The following is a 12,582-nucleotide window of genomic DNA, read 5'->3' on the forward strand; positions in this document are numbered from 1 at the left end:
TATTATTATTAAGTTAATAATAAAGAAATAGAATCAGCAAGTTTTTTCCTCATAGAAAGAATACAAACATATTTTGCAGTTCAAGCTTTATTCACCTTTTATCTGGATACTTTTTGGGTCACTCTCCTTCCTCACACTGCCGGTTGGAGTTTGTACCTCACAGGTATAATTCCCAGAATCCTCCAGCTGAGCTGAGGGGACTCCATATTGGTTGGATAAACTGAATCCCTGCACATTGTGCCCATTTCTGTAGAAAGCAAACTGCAGCTCTGTAGTCTCTCTGTGTGGGCTGAGCTCTGTGTCACATGTTATGGTCATGTGATCCCCTTCATTAATCTGACTCAGGGAACCTGAATTCACAGATATTTCTGGCTTTGAGATGAGCTCTAAAAAAGGAAAGAGGCAAGTTAAATAAAAACCTGTAGATAATGCTGATCATTAATGTAGGACACCTGATAATTAATTAATTCAATTAAGTAGAGACACAAAAGGATTTTGTGCTTTTTGCATGGAGTGCTAGGATCACAAATGTATTGCTCATTGCAGAGAGCAGCCTTAGAACACTAAGGGGCACATTTACTTACTCACAATCGTCCGATTGCGTTTTTTTCGTAATGATCGGTATTTTGCGATTTTTCGGAAAATTGTCGCGACTTTTTCGTTGCCATTCCGAATGTTGCACAAAATCTGCCGATTTTTTCGGAGCGTTAAAACTTGCGCGAAAAGTCGCGACTTTTTCGTAGCCTTCGCGCCGAGTACGAAAGATTCGGATTCATTCAAGCTTCAGTATGGTGACTTTTCTTGGGCCGGGATGGAGCTGCAGAGTGCCATTGAGTCCTATGGGAGACTTTCCTTGGGCCGGGTTGGAGCTGCAGGGTGCCATTGAGTCCTATGGGAGACTTTCCTTGGGCCGGGTTGGAGCTGCAGAGTGCCATTGAGCCCTATGGGAGACTTTCCTTGGGCCGGGTTGGAGCTGCAGAGTGCCATTGGGCCCTATGGGAGACTTTCCTTGGGCCAGGTTGGAGCTGCAGAGTGCCATTGGGCCCTATGGGAGACTTTCCTTGGGCCGGGTTGGAGCTGCAGAGTGCCATTGAGCCCTATGGGAGACTTTCCTTGGGCCGGGTTGGAGCTGCAGAGTGCCATTGAGCCCTATGGGAGACTTTCCTTGGGCTGGGTTGGAGCTGCAGAGTGCCATTGAGCCCTATGGGAGGCTTTCCTTGGGCCGGGTTGGAGCTGCAGAGTGCCATTGAGCCCTATGGGAGACTTTCCTTGGGCCGGGTTGGAGCTGCAGAGTGCCATTGAGCCCTATGGGAGACTTTCCTTGGGCCGGGTTGGAGCTGCAGAGTGCCATTGAGCCCTATGGGAGGCTTTCCTTGGGCCGGGTTGGAGCTGCAGAGTGCCATTGAGCCCTATGGGAGACTTTCCTTGGGCCGGGTTGGAGCTGCAGAGTGCCATTGAGCCCTATGGGAGACTTTCCTTGGGCCGGGTTGGAGCTGCAGAGTGCCATTGAGCCCTATGGGAGACTTTCCTTGGGCCGGGTTGGAGCTGCAGAGTGCCATTGAGCCCTATGGGAGACTTTCCTTGGGCCGGGTTGGAGCTGCAGAGTGCCATTGAGCCCTATGGGAGACTTTCCTTGGGCCGGGTTGGAACTGCAGAGTGCCATTGAGCCCTATGGGAGACTTTCCTTGGGCCGGGTTGGAGCTGCAGAGTGCCATTGAGCCCTATGGGAGACTTTCCTTGGGCCGGGTTGGAGCTGCAGAGTGCCATTGAGCCCTATGGGAGAATTTCCTTGGGCCGGGTTGGAGCTGCAGAGTGCCATTGAGCCCTATGGGAGGCTTTCCTTGGGCCGGGTTGGAGCTGCAGAGTGCCATTGAGCCCTATGGGAGACTTTCCTTGGGCCGGGTTGGAGCTGCAGAGTGCCATTGAGCCCATGGGAGACTTTCCTTGGGCCGGGTTGGAGCTGCAGAGTGCCATTGAGCCCTATGGGAGGCTTTCCTTGGGCCAGGTTGGAGCTGCAGAGTGCCATTGAGCCCTATGGGAGACTTTCCTTGGGCCGGGTTGGAGCTGCAGGGTGCCATTGAGCCCTATGGGAGACTTTCCTTGGGCCGCGTTGGAGCTGCAGAGTGCCATTGAGCCCTATGGGAGACTTTCCTTGGGCCGGGTTGGAGCTGCAGAGTGCCATTGAGCCCTATGGGAGACTTTCCTTGGGCCGGGTTGGAGCTGCAGAGTGCCATTGAACCCTATGGGAGACTTTCCTTGGGCCAGGTTGGAGCTGCAGAGTGCCATTGAACCCTATGGGAGACTTTCCTTGGGCCAGGTTGGAGCTGCAGAGTGCCATTGAGCCCATGGGAGACTTTCCTTGGGCCGGGTTGGAGCTGCAGAGTGCCATTGAGCCCTATGGGAGACTTTCCTTGGGCCGGGTTGGAGCTGCAGAGTGCCATTGAGCCCTATGGGAGGCTTTCCTTGGGCCAGGTTGGAGCTGCAGAGTGCCATTGAGCCCTATGGGAGACTTTCCTTGGGCCGGGTTGGAGCTGCAGAGTGCCATTGAGCCCTATGGGAGGCTTTCCTTGGGCCGGGTTGGAGCTGCAGAGTGCCATTGAGCCCTATGGGAGGCTTTCCTTGGGCCGGGTTGGAGCTGCAGAGTGCCATTGAGCCCATGGGAGACTTTCCTTGGGCCGGGTTGGAGCTGCAGAGTGCCATTGAGCCCTATGGGAGGCTTTCCTTGGGCCAGGTTGGAGCTGCAGGGTGCCATTGAGTCCTATGGGAGGCTTCCAAAATCATGCTAAGTCTGAAAGTTTCGCCCGCCGCTTCTGAGCGCTCAATACGAAAAAGTCGCGACAAGATATGAGCGCATCGTAATGGCTATGAAAAACTCACGTTTTTTCGCGCAAATTGTATTGGTCGTGACAATTTCCGAAAAGTCGTAAAGGCGCCGAAAAAATAGCAAAAAATACGAAAAAGTCGCAAAATGTTCGTTTTCCAATCGGAATTTTTCCAATTCGGTTCGGATTCATGGGTTAGTAAATGTGCCCCTAAGTAAAGACAGGGCCTGATGGGGCTGAGCCTCCTTATGTGTTGTACCTCTAAAAGACAGCAAGTTAAATGTGGGTAGGGGGCAGGGGGGGCACATATGCACATTTGGTTTGTTTTTTGTACCCATAATGCACTGGGCCCACCATCAGTTGCAAACACTACACCAATATGAACACAACATGTTGCTCCTCTCTGGACATGGTCACACTGCAGAAGAAGGCCGGGTTTCAAGCTTATTTACACTGGGTTTTACAGTGGGCACTTTGGTAAATAGACAAGAGCTGATTTATGTTCCCTTATGAAAACAATAAATAGATTCTCTAAAATGTAGTTTTGTAAACTCTTTAAATCCCCACAATAAATTGTTGGTATAGAACCGATAAAGTTTTTACCTTTTACAGAAATGACCACACTGCTCACTTTATTATAATACATGCCATCGTGCCGTACTGGTCTGTAACATGTGTAGGGGCCACTCGTTGCCATGGTTACTCTTCCAATGTGGAAATTCCCAGAGGACGAGAAACCTATCAGTTGATCTCCTTTGTTCAGTTTAGCAGTATCCGCTTTGTACCCAGGGTACCCGGCACAGGAAAACTGTAAATTGTCCCCTTCAAACACAAAGGGGGGAACTTTCAGGGAGAGGTAACCTGGAAATAAATGACAAAAAAGACCCATTAATCAGTCTGAATGCTATGTCATCAATTCCATCCTACCTAATATAAAATAGAGGGATTGGACAATTACTTTGCTATATAACAATAGCCTTGATGGATGTAGCACCCTGGTGTGAAGAATGTCCCCCATCTAGAAACTTTTAACCAAGAAAATACTCATCCTTTCTTCTCTGATCTGTACTCTATTTTCCCGATCCTATTGCCTTCTGTTGCTCCTCTTTTCCTCTCTAACTGCACTTGTTCTTGCCCTCTCTTCTCTCCATTCGTTTCTGCCCTCCCCACCCAGTGCTGCTGAAGGAGAGGGCTCATAAGCAGGGTTGGACTGGGCTGATGGGGGAACTGGAAAAAACCCGGTGGGTCCTGGTGGTCAGACCCGATCCCTGGAGCTCCCGTCAGCTGCACCCGAAACTAACTATATTATACATGCACTCGGAGGAGGGGTTGGGTGGGCAGTGGGGGGTCCCTTGGGGGGTGTGGGGCCACTATGGGGGTCCTTTTAGGGGTGTGGGGGTCCCTGGGGTGGCAGGCCTGATGGGCCCTTCACCCCCCAGTCCGACCCTGCTCATAAGGACCCAGCATACTTGTACTCCCACGCCTTGTGTCTCAACCCTTTCTCCTTGTAGATTGTAAGCTCTTTTGGGCAGGGCTCTCTTCACCTCCTGTATCGGTTACTGATTGCTTTATATGTTACTCCTTGTAGAGTGTAAGCTCTTTTGGGCAGGGCTCTCTTCCCCTCCTGTATCGGTTACTGATTGCTTTATATGTTACTCCTTGTAGAGTGTAAGCTCTTTTGGGCAGGGCTCTCTTCACCTCCTGTATCGGTTACTGATTGCTTTATATGTTACTCCTTGTAGAGTGTAAGCTCTTTTGGGCAGGGCTCCCTTCCCCTCCTGTATCAGTTACTGATTGCTTTATATGTTACTCTGTATGTATTTTGTAGAATGTAAGCTCTTTTGGGCAGGGCTCTCTCTCTGTATCGGTTATTGATTGCTTTATATGTTACTCCTTGTAGAGTGTAAGCTCTTTTGGGCAGGGCTCCCTTCCCCTCCTGTATCGGTTACTGATTGCTTTATATGTTACTCCTTGTAGAGTGTAAGCTCTTTTGGGCAGGACTCTCTTCACCTCCGGTATCGGTTACTGATTGCTTTATGTTACTCTGTATGTCCAATCTATGAAACCCACTTATTGTACAGCACTGCGGGGTATGTTGGCGCTTTATAAATAAATGTTAATAATAATAATAATAATACAGTATTAACCAACCCTGGGGAAAGGAGTAAGAAGAGCAGAGCCAGACACAACTGAATAACAGATGGGGAGGAGGACAGCCAGACCCAGATGGAAGCAGGGCACAGGAAGTATAGAAATGGCAGTTGAAAGTAAGCAATTTAGGACTCAATTTATAAAATGTACATAGGCTTTACTGCATATTATCCATTCATTTCTAATAATTGTCCATGTATAAAGCATTGGAATGTTTTCGGTCCAAATCGTTGGGAAGCGAAATTCTGTCCATATGGGAATGAGAACAAAATGCCAAACTAAATCCCTTTGCTTCTGTACAATTTCAATCTTGGGAATCTTTTCAATTTTTGGAGCACAAAGACCCGTGGCTTCTCCCACAAATACATTGCTGGCTCTGTCAGTCAGAATAGTACATGGCACCCTTCCATCCCCAACTCATCCCAAAACTTTGGAATTACCATCCAGACATGCAAGTTAGGGAGCGGCAGGGGGTGCAGCCGGCAATAGGGCCCTAGGGCAGGCAGTAAGGGCAGGGAGCGACTGTGCCTTTTGATGCTGCACCCTGCTATTTAATAGATTTGGGTGGGAGATAAAATATCAGTTGCAAACCGTGAATTTGTCCTGTTTTTCTTTGGTGAAAAATATGCAAAACTGCTGAAAAATATACAAAGTCAAGGGCCATATTTTCTGAAGCTTTTTCTCACTCCAAATGCATTAAAGTCATTGGGTGTTTTTCTCACTCCTATCGCACAACTTTTACTCACACCAAGTACAGTAACGTCAATGGGCTGGTGGCAAAATCAGAATAAATTTTGATTTATTATTTTGATAATAAATCAAAATAAAAAAACTCAAACTTACCATGACTAACTGTCAGTGTAACGGCCTCACTCCGGTCACTGCTACGGGACATACACTGATATTCCCCACTGTCACTCAGTTGGGCTCTGACTATTGTATAGTTCTGACCTATTGTGATCCATAATCCATCTTTATACCAGGAATAAGGGGGGTCTCCTTGTGCAGAGGGAGCTACATTGCAAGTCAGAGTTACAGATTCAGATGTGAATGCCGAGGCCCAGTTTGGGGAGAAGCTCACTGTGGCTCTGCCAGCAGCCCCTGCAATGGAACACATTTTTGGTTACAGTAGAAAATACACTAGTGAGTAGCAAATAAAGATGATTGGAACACATTAAAAAGCTTAAAATTACACGAGGAACAAGTTGCATTGGGCACAAACTATAGCAAGAAATGGAAAGTTGTACTCACCAATAAATTTGAAATAATTGTAGAACTGCAATGAGGCTGTGACCACAAAGTACATACAGACAACAACAAGAGCCCCTCTGCACTCCCACATTATCAATATATATAGGGCATTAACCCATTCTGTGCATTAAGCTGCCAAGCAATGCCCTCCCCTTTAAGCAAAACAGGGATTGTTTGTCCATATATTGCAATATATTCAAGCTGGCCAACTGTGTCACACTCACCCCCAGTCTGGCCTGTCCTACACTCACTCACCCCCAGTCTGGCCTGTCCTACAATCACTCACCCTCCGTCTGGCCAGTCCTACACTCACTCACCCCCGGTCTGGCCAGTCCTACACTCACTCACCCCCGGTCTGGCCTGTCCTACAATCACTCACCCTCCGTCTGGCCAGTCCTACACTCACTCACCCCCGGTCTGGCCAGTCCTATACTCACTCACCCTCCGTCTGGCCAGTCCTACACTCACTCACCCCCGGTCTGGCCAGTCCTACACTCACTCACCCCCAGTCTGGCCTGTCCTACACTCACTCACCCCCGGTCTGGCCTGTCCTACAATCACTCACCCTCCGTCTGGCCAGTCCTACACTCACTCACCCCCGGTCTGGCCTGTCCTACAATCACTCACCCTCCGTCTGGCCAGTCCTACACTCACTCACCCCCGGTCTGGCCAGTCCTATACTCACTCACCCTCCGTCTGGCCAGTCCTACACTCACTCACCCCCAGTCTGGCCAGTCCTATACTCACTCACCCTCCGTCTGGCCAGTCCTACACTCACTCACCCCTAGTCTGGCCTGTCCTACACTCACTCACCCCTGGTCTGGCCTGTCCTACACTCACTCACCCCTGGTCTGGCCAGTCCTACACTCACTCACCCCCGGTCTGGCCTGTCCTACACTCACTCACCCCCGGTCTGGCCAGTCCTACACTCACTCACCCCTGGTCTGGCCAGTCCTACACTCACCCAGTTTTGTCTAAAATTTTGTTTTTTGTCACTTATTTTACAGTTTATTTACACCAAGAAGAGAATGTCATCAAAGATTAAGTGTCGGCCAACAGAAGCACAGATACCCCAGTCAATGCGTTATTGTTATCAACATATCTTTTATATATATATATATATATATATATATATATATATATATATATATATATATATATATATATATATATATATATATAATGAATATATCAGAGACTCACCTGAATTTTCTGTAGCCATGACTGTTAAAGATAAAAAAAATATATAAAAATTCAGTATATTCAGTATATTACTAAATTATGCACAGCATTTTATAAAGCAGCCACATAGCCTCCCATCAACTGATTATCTCACTAGTGAGAATGCAAAAGAAGAGAGAATGGAGAACTATTAGATGAATTGTACTGATGAGCGTATTTTTTGGCAGGCATGGATTTGCAGCGAATTTCTGCATTTCACATTGGCCAATTGTTTTGCAAAACTTCTGTGAAAATTCGCAGCAGAAAATTTTTTTGTGTGCCAAAAAAAGTCACAGTCGCTGCAAAAAAAGATGCCGGTGACAAAAAAGTTGCGTTTTGTGAATTTTATCATTTTTCACCTCTGCGGCAAATTAGAGAGGCTTCAGATGAGTTTTTCGCCTTCCTCTGGATCAACTAGTAGTTAGGCAGGTTATATATAGGCATTATGGTTGAACTTGATGGATGTGTGTCTTTTTTTTCACCCTAACTTACTATGTTACTATGCTACCTGCTGATTGGTCACTATGGGCTACTAGAACTGGAGCAAACATTTGCTTTTGGTATTATGTTACCTTTCTAATAATCCATCTAGTTATTATTATTTTTTAGAATGAAATAAAATCTGTCACATTTGGGGCTCCAAGTCCAGTCGGTGCATCGTTACATTGGATTTAGCAAGTGTAGTTGAAGGTCTAAGGTTAATTAGACCTTTTGCTGAATCCATACAGGGGCTGAGTGGGAGATAAATATTATTTACAATAAGGCAACGTTCCTTCTATTGGATAAAGCAGCAAAATAAGACAAGTTACTTACAGAGGAAGATGAGGAGCCCCAGGAGCGACATGGCACCTACAGCCGGCGCTCACCAACTAAAGCAAAATCATTAGATGCACAAACTTATTTTTAACTTCCCATTTTGAAGTTGTGTATTTAGCAACTTTTACTTCTTCTGCTAAGGACTCAGGGTGAGATTTACAGAGCTGAGACTTCCTGCTTGTACCTCTCTGCTATTAACTGCAAATGTGCGTAACACAAGCACTATAGTGCATTGGCCCAGTAACCCACAGTAACCGTTCCGGTTTAGTGCACTAAACTGATAGCAGCTAATGACAGATTATATGCAGTAGGCGGTTACTAAAAACCTAGTACACTATTGCACCCACTGACCCTACTCTCACACAAAGGTCACAGATGTTTGCTAACATATTTTGATGGGGTTTTAGTTCCCTTTGCAAAATTTATGTAACTAGAATATGTGCCTTAATATAAGATAGGGATGTACAGTGTTCTATGCTGAAAGGCTTGTTTGCATCCCTTAAATTATCTTCTTCTGTTTTCTCTTACATATTTAAACTGGCCCCAGAACCAGAGTCCAGACGATAAATACTGAACATCGAACAAGGCAATAAAATGACCTGGATGAATGGAAAGCTTCACAGATATCTTTTATCCTAACAATGTTTACTGGTCAAACCAAAAGAGAGTGTGGAATTAGTGATGAGTAGTGATGAGCGAATTGTTTTGCGAGGCATGGATTCGCAGCGAATTTCTACATTTCGCCATTGGCAAATTGTTTTGTGAAACTTCCGTGAAAATTTGCCACGGAGAAAAATTCGTTGTGCTGAATTTGTTTTGTTGTGCATCAAATAGACAGGTTAAGCTTTGTTATCCAGAACTCATTAAGGGCCAAGGGCAAGGGATTAAAGTGCTAATGCTTAGTGCTGAGCAAAATTTTTTGGCAGGCCTGGATTTGTGGCAAATTTCCGTGTTTCCCATTGGCAGATTTATTCATGAAACGGCCGCAAAAATTAGCAGCGGAAAAAATAGTGCAGTTAGTGCTGTATTCATGAGTACGGCCCCCCGGTCATTGTGCTCCCAAAGAAAAGGTTTTGCAAATTTTTCAGTGAAGCGAAACGGGACAGATTCTCTCATCACTAGCAGTAAGATTCAGCTTTGCTACATGCCAGCAGGCTTTGCCATAATATGCTCCGGCAACAGAAGGCCAGGCGCCATTTATTCTTGTGTTGCTTAACTTTATCTTTCCACAGAAGCAGAAGAGATGTCCCTGGGTGGGCTTGAACCACCAACCTTCCGGCTAACAGCCAAACGCGCTAACCGATTGTGCCACAGAGACCACGCCTGCCCTGTCAAGCATGTGTCGCCTTAACCCTATGTAAAAGCCAGTGTTTTCCCTCTGCAGGTATTGACCTCGCGCAACCATACAACAATGTATTATGACCAAAGATTGCCGCTACAAATGAGGCATCTAACCGTATCTCGGTAGGATCGGCTGGGTAGGTGCAGAGGGTGCTCCATTTAAGGGACAAGAAAATGAGTGGGCTACCTCTGAGTTCTCCCTCTATATTTAGAGGGCTCTACCACTGAGCTACATCCACCCGAAGCCTGGCTGAAGCCGTTTTCCTTATTGCCTGAAAATTGATAATAATATTAATCCCTGTGCTTCAACAAAGCCTGAGCTGACTATTTGGTTATGATATACTTGCGACAGAATCAGACAGCAGGAGCCCTTTGGGATGCCCCTTCTGCTGTCAGGTTGGCCGAATGGTCTGAGGCGCTGCATTCAGGTCGCAGTCTCCCCTGAAGCCGTGTGTTTGAATCCCACTTCTGACATTTGGCTTCTTGCTGCCAGACATGAATCTGGACTTTCAAACCAGTTTAATCACTGACAGCCAAATAAGAATATTACACCTACTATGCCTCACCTTTTCCCTAAGAGATGAGTCTGGTTAGAGCGCCACGGTCACACAATGAGCAGGGCCCAGATATCTCAGTTCGTAGAGCATCAAGATCTGATGCTCTACGAATCTGAGGGTCCAGGATTCAAGTCCCCATTCAGGCAAGATGCCTATGGCCCTCTTGAAAGGGCATGCGTGTATAGGCAAACTAGGGTGACAAGACTCTGTACCGCGGAGTTTATTAACGCCAATAACCCCCAGGAATGTAGGCAGGTCAGAAGGACAGCTTGCCCTTGTGAAACAAAGTCATTCCTGGAAGCAAGTGAAGAGGCAGAACTTCTTTCTGACAGAGCCCTACTTAGCAAGACCTCTTTGCAAGGTGTTCACTTAGGTGCCTCTTTGAAGTCCCTTCCACCCCATCCCTTTAACAAGACACGGATAGGCAGGGGTCCACCGGCCTTCGATAGCTCAGCTGGGAGAGTGGAGGACTGTAGGTCTAATCAAGCAATCCTTAGGTCGCTGGTTCGATTCCGGCTCGAAGGACATTTTCCAGCTGTTTTCCCTGCAAGCCAGTGGGGTGATATCCCAACAACTTGCTAAATTCGCTCTTTCAGAAAATGGATTTCAGGGCAGAATCCCGTTGGAGCAGCCTTGTTGACCAATGCAGTTGAATGAAAAAAACGTGTTTTACCCCGACAGTATTCCTCTGAACAACTTTGTTTTTAGAAGGAACACATTGACAGGCGCAAAGCATTGTGATTATGAGTGAACTAATGAGGAGTCCTCTCGCCAGCATCTGACCAGAAGCAGAGTGGTGCAGCGGAAGCGTGCTGGGCCCATAACCCAGAGGTCGATGGATCGAAACCATCCTCTGCTATCCCTTTTTGGCAGGCAGCAAACCAGCCTAGAATCTGGCTTTCAATCCACTGTCTAGAGCCATTAACCCTTTCCCTACCAACACCGTAGCTGCTATATGCTGGCATTAAAAGTTGCTATATGCCAAGCACGTAGGAGCTACGTTTCCCATTTAGAAAGCGCGTTCTCTGCACTCGCTCAATGCCGCCCCCTCACTCGTGGAGCTTGCCTGCAGCCCCGTGCGACCCTCCAGCACTGAGATCTGCCTGACTGCCTTTGAGATCTGCCTTGCCTGCCCCCAGGTACCATCGTTGCACCATTTACACACATTACACCATTTACACTAATTGCAATTTTTTTTTTGCTGATTTAAATTTTTTTGCAGTTTCCACTTTTTTTTTACTTTTTTTTTGCACAGGCATACACTTACACATACATATACACACCTATACACACACATACACACACTTCTTTGCAAGTGTGCACACATACATATTTTATACTTTGCCTTTATTCTATTTTCCATTTTTAGCCTTTACACACTAATCACTGTTTGATCAGTTTTATTTTATATTATTGATTTTATTTGTTTAGTGCTTTTGTGTTTCATTGCTTTTTCAGTTCTGCATTGTGCTTTATTTTCTGTTGTACTTGTTTTACTCTATTACTCTGATTTCTAAGTTCTGCGTTATACTTTTACTATACAGTCAAAAGATGTTCAGATAAACAGATAAAGGTAAATAGAATATATTTTGGGGCTAAATTGGGTAGGTTTTTTTTAGTTGTTATTGCATTTTTGGGGAGAAATCTCACTTTGGATCTTTTTTTTTTCTTTATTTCAGGCCAAACCACAAACTTCTACGGTGAACTGCGTCCACAATTCTGCATGCAGGAAAGCAAGAATGGCGCTGCTGAATAGCCACAGGTGTGCACTTTCAGAAAAAATATAGTTTGTGGGGGTATTTCACAGATAAAGGGGTGTTTAGACTGAAAAGCTGCGTGGTGTGCACTTAGAGCGCAGCTCCAAACTTTCAAGCTGAAATTGCTCTTATGTATTGCCCCTGTTTTGGGCTGTTTGGAGGCCGTGTCTTTAGGTGCACCCATGCATGTGGGGTATCATTTTGTTCAGAACAACTTGCAGATTGATATTTTAGTGGTTTTTTTCATTGTTATGGCAATTTCAGGGAGAAGTCTAACTTTGGATCTTTTTTTTCTTTTTTTCAGGCCAAACCGCAAATTTCTAGGAAGAACTGCGTCCACAACTCTGCATATAGGAAAGCAAGAATGGCGCTGCTGATTAGCTACAGATGTGCACTTTCAGAAAATATATATTTATATATTTAGTGATATATATAGTTTGTGGGGGTATTTCACAAGTAAGGGGGTGTTTAGACTGAAAAACTGCAAGGTGTGCACTTAGAGCGCAGCTCCAAATTTTCCAGCTGAAATTACCCTTATGTATTGCCCCTGTTTTGGGCTGTTTGGAGGCCGTGTCTTTATGTGCACCCATGCATGTGAGGTATTGTTTTACTCGGGATAACTTGTTCTTTTTTATCCTGCCTTCATTTGAAAATTTTCATTGGTCT

At 45.9% G+C, this 12,582-nt stretch overlaps 1 protein-coding gene and 2 non-coding genes across 3 annotated transcripts in view; 1 reads left to right on the top strand and 2 right to left on the bottom strand.

The window, feature by feature from the left end:
* The window catches only part of LOC100495229 (Fc receptor-like protein 3), a 149,844-nt gene that overhangs the window by 120,448 nt on the left and 16,814 nt on the right, over window positions 1-12,582 (bottom strand). The window contains exon 5 of the mRNA XM_031891842.1: window positions 96-386. Within this exon, the coding sequence (XP_031747702.1) occupies window positions 96-386 (291 nt within the window). The remainder of the gene's footprint in view (window positions 1-95; window positions 387-12,582) is intronic.
* On the bottom strand, window positions 9,506-9,579 carry trnan-guu. Its single transcript has one exon. It is a non-coding gene; the product is annotated as a tRNA-Asn (tRNA).
* Window positions 10,599-10,684, top strand: trnay-gua. Its single transcript is given in 2 exon segments — window positions 10,599-10,635; window positions 10,649-10,684. It is a non-coding gene; the product is annotated as a tRNA-Tyr (tRNA).

This window comes from Xenopus tropicalis, chromosome 8, assembly GCF_000004195.4.
Source record: "Xenopus tropicalis strain Nigerian chromosome 8, UCB_Xtro_10.0, whole genome shotgun sequence".
NCBI classification, from domain to species: Eukaryota; Metazoa; Chordata; class Amphibia; order Anura; family Pipidae; genus Xenopus; species Xenopus tropicalis.